We start from the raw sequence: 3,576 nt of genomic DNA, 5'->3' as shown, positions 1-3,576 counted from the left end.
CCTAGCCAACTACCTAGTGACAGGAGAACTTCCAGAATGCCAAACGTCACCAAGGCTCAAAGAATGAAGATCAGAAGTGAGTCAAATTACTACTTTTGGGATGACCCGTACCTGTGGAAAGTAGGAGTAGATCAAGTGATAAGAAGATGCGTTCCTGACTGGGACCAGAGGGACGTACTAACACATTGCCACTCCAAGAAAACGGCAAGAAAGATTCTGGACAGTGGATTCTACTGGCCAACTCTCAACAAAGATGCTTATGAATTCTGTAGAAGCTGTGAACGTTGCCAGCTGACCGGTGGCAACTCTGCACAAGACGAAATGCCACAAGTACCGGTTATTGTTTGTGAGCTGTTCGACATATGGGGATGGACTTCATGGGTCCTTTTCCCTCGTCCTATGGAAACCTGTATATTTTAGTCGCAGTTGACTACGTCTCTAAGTGGGTAGAAGCCAAGACCACGAGCACGTGTGAGGCGAAAGAGGTGGCCAAGTTCCTCAAGATCAATATTTTCAGTCGGTTCAGAGTAACAAGGGCCATCATATCCGATCAGGGAACCCACTTCTGTAACCGCACTATCGAAGCCTTGATGAAGAAGTACGGTGTTCACCACAGATTATCTAGCTCCTACCACCCACAAGAGAATGGCCAAGCGGAGATCTCTAACCGAGAGGTAAAGAACATTCTGGAAAAAACTGTCAACCCTTCCAAGAAGGACTGGAGTGTGAGGTTAGAGGATGCTCTGTGGGCATATCGGACAGCCTACCAAACCCCCATAGGAATGTCCCCATACCGAATCATTTTTGGAAAGATGTGCCACTTACCAGTGGGAATCAAACATCGAGCATACTGGGCAGTACTGCAAGTTAATATGGATGCTAAGGCCTGTGAGGAGGAAAGGAAGCTTCAGCTACAGAAGTTAGAGGAACTTAGATTGGAGTCGTTCGATTCTGCCATGTGGTATAAAGAGAGAACTAAATTGTGGCACGACAGAAATCTAAGGACCAAAGACCTCCATGTTGGCCAGAAAGTACTACTCTTCCAGTCCAGATTGAAGCTAATGCCTGGGAAGCTCTGCATTCCGTTCTAATGGAGCAGTGGAGATTTCAGGGAGTACTCCTAACTCTGAGCCCTTTATCGTAAATGGACATAGGCTGAAAGTGTTTAGGGATAATACTGATATGTGTTTAGTGGAAGAGATTTCACTACAATCACATACTTAGGTCTCGTAATGACCAGTAGGATGGAAATTTGGAGTTGCACTAGGCTAGTTTTGTTTTTAGCAAGGTTTGCATAGGCTGGCCAAGTGGAATTACAAATTACCTAGAGTAAAATGTAAATATTGTAAATACTTGGTAGTTAATAGTTTAATTTCTACATCCAATTAGAAATTAAAATCCAAAAAAATATTTTTCAGACCTCAAATATTAATTTGGAGAACGTACTGACCACAAGAATACCAATTCGGTGAAACTCTAAATTGTATTTAAGTGTCCTTTTTACTTTGTTTCCATACTTAGAAAATATGGGGGAAAATGATAAGGGGGAGATTTGAAAAGGATAGGGTAAATTTTGAATTTAGTGTTTGGTGCAGCTTTGCAGGAAAGGACAGCGACTGGGAGGGCACGTGGTGCAGAGACCGGGCAGGCAATGTCCAATCAGAAGGCAGCGCTCCCAACCGTCTCCCACACGAAGCGGCGCGACCTGGAAACCGCCTATTGCCGGTTAAAACCCTCAACTGCTCCATTCCACTCTAAAACGCCAACCGCCCATTCCCCTTCACCTCACAAACCCTTACCTGCATTCTCTCTTCCAAAATACCCACCGTTATTCACGAAATCTACACCTACACTACCACCAAAATTCACCAAAAACCACCGACTCAAACCATGGTGAAGAAGAAGATGGCCAGTAAACAAGCCGCGGAGAAACCCCCTTCAATCCTCCGAGATGAAACCCCTGAGTTACAACCGCCGACTGAAGAGCGACCGCCAAGCCCACAACCACAACCACAACCACCAGAGTTGATTCCTCAGGCTCCGGTGATGGTTCCCTTGAACGTACTGGCAGAGTTCCTCAGGCAGCAGGACCCGAATAAAGATTGGGCGGCTGCATTGGCGGGTTTTAGCCAAATTGGAGGTGGATCGAGCATGACCGGAGGAACCCCGGTAGTACCAAACCCAGAAACAAATGTTCAGCCCACGGTGCACCCACCAACCTCCATTCCGACTTCCCCAACAACCCCACCAGAAAAGAAATCTCCCTCGATGACCGCACCATCAGAATCCTCGAAACCCTCCCCAACTTACCAACAAATTGAACCAATGGATGTTGTTCTCCTTTCCGCCTATTATGACTCGAACCTAGAGGAAAGAAAAGGGAAGAAGAGCCGGGAGGAAGGAGACGATCGGAGAGAACACCGGTAGCGGAACCCGTTCTCCAAGGAATGGGAAGAGAGGAGATAGATTTGTACGAAACGGCTAGAAAGCAGGGCCTTATGACTGATGAGAAGTTTGAGGCGCTTTTAGATGAGGTGACCAGGATGGAAGATGGCACTGCCGAGATGGCTGAGGGTCTGGACCTCGCATCAAAGGTAGTACGAGGAGGTGAAGAAGCTAGCACGGTAAGCGACCCAGAAGGCATAGCCCACCAATCAGGAGGGAAGGTGGAAGAGAAACAGACAGAAGATGAAGAGCCGAAGTCAGTAACTCCCCAGCCAGAAGCAGGGGAGAGTGATACACACATCGAGGAAAAGGAGACCGAGGTACAACCATCGGAACCAGAGCAGGTGGTACCACCAGTATTGAAACCGAAAGCAGTTAAAAGAAAATTGGTGTTGAACGATGATCCGAAGGCAGAACGGCCGAAGCCAAAGAGAGTATTGCAAAGATGCCTCGAGAAATGGACATCCAGCAAGACAGGAGCAAACACGGCAGCAAGTGCAGTGGAGATCTCTAGTGAAGAAGAAAGGACTACTCCTACAAAACCTGGGGAGGAATCCTTGTCAGCTACCAACTTGAAAGATGCCTCGACAGCAACCGAAGTGGTCTCACCCACGCCGAGTGACCAGAGAGAGGAAACTGACAAGATGGCTGAGGGTCTGGACCTCGCATCGGAGTCAGTAGGTCACGCAGAGCCAGTAGATGACAGTACCCATATCCGCGTGGAGACCCATCCTACTGCCAGAAGGAGCTTTCGACACCAACAGAGGAGAGACTGGAGGATAATGAAGACGGAGATGAGGACATATACTGCAAGGAAAGGAAAAGGAAAGGGAAAGCCCCTGTTAAGAAGAAGCCAAGCAGCAAGAAGCAACGCACGGTCAACACCGGCATCATTATTACAGAGTCAGATCAGAGAGCCCTACCGCACCGAAGGGAGCCGAGTGACAGTGAGTAAACCGCCAGTGAAGAATCGGGGTCGGAAAGTGACGTCTCCCTAGAGGACTAGGAGTATGGTAAAAAACAGCTCCCACACAACCATCGTGAGTTTATGCATCCTCTGGTGGAACGATTGAAGTACCGGTGTTGGAAAGTAGAGCTCACTGACGAGTTAATTGAAGACATGAAGCATTT

At 47.7% G+C, this 3,576-nt stretch overlaps 1 protein-coding gene across 1 annotated transcript; it reads left to right on the top strand.

Moving 5' to 3' along the window:
* The first annotated feature begins 1,890 nt into the window (after nt 1–1,890).
* LOC121745860 (pistil-specific extensin-like protein) lies at nt 1,891–2,427 on the top strand. Its single transcript, XM_042139805.1, has one exon. It carries the CDS (start codon nt 1,891–1,893, stop codon nt 2,425–2,427), a length of 537 nt encoding a protein of 178 aa, XP_041995739.1.
* Nucleotides 2,428–3,576: the final 1,149 nt, after the last annotated feature.

This window comes from Salvia splendens, chromosome 8 (assembly GCF_004379255.2).
Source record: "Salvia splendens isolate huo1 chromosome 8, SspV2, whole genome shotgun sequence".
Lineage (NCBI taxonomy): Eukaryota > Viridiplantae > Streptophyta > Magnoliopsida > Lamiales > Lamiaceae > Salvia > Salvia splendens.
Note: the sequence above shows the minus strand (reverse complement) of the source record. Positions and strands in the feature narration are given on the sequence as shown.

Excerpts from the sequence above, each read along its gene's own strand:
- LOC121745860 (XM_042139805.1), top strand. The coding sequence starts at position 1,891 with ATGGTGAAGAAGAAGATGGCCAGTAAACAAGCCGCGGAGAAACCCCCT.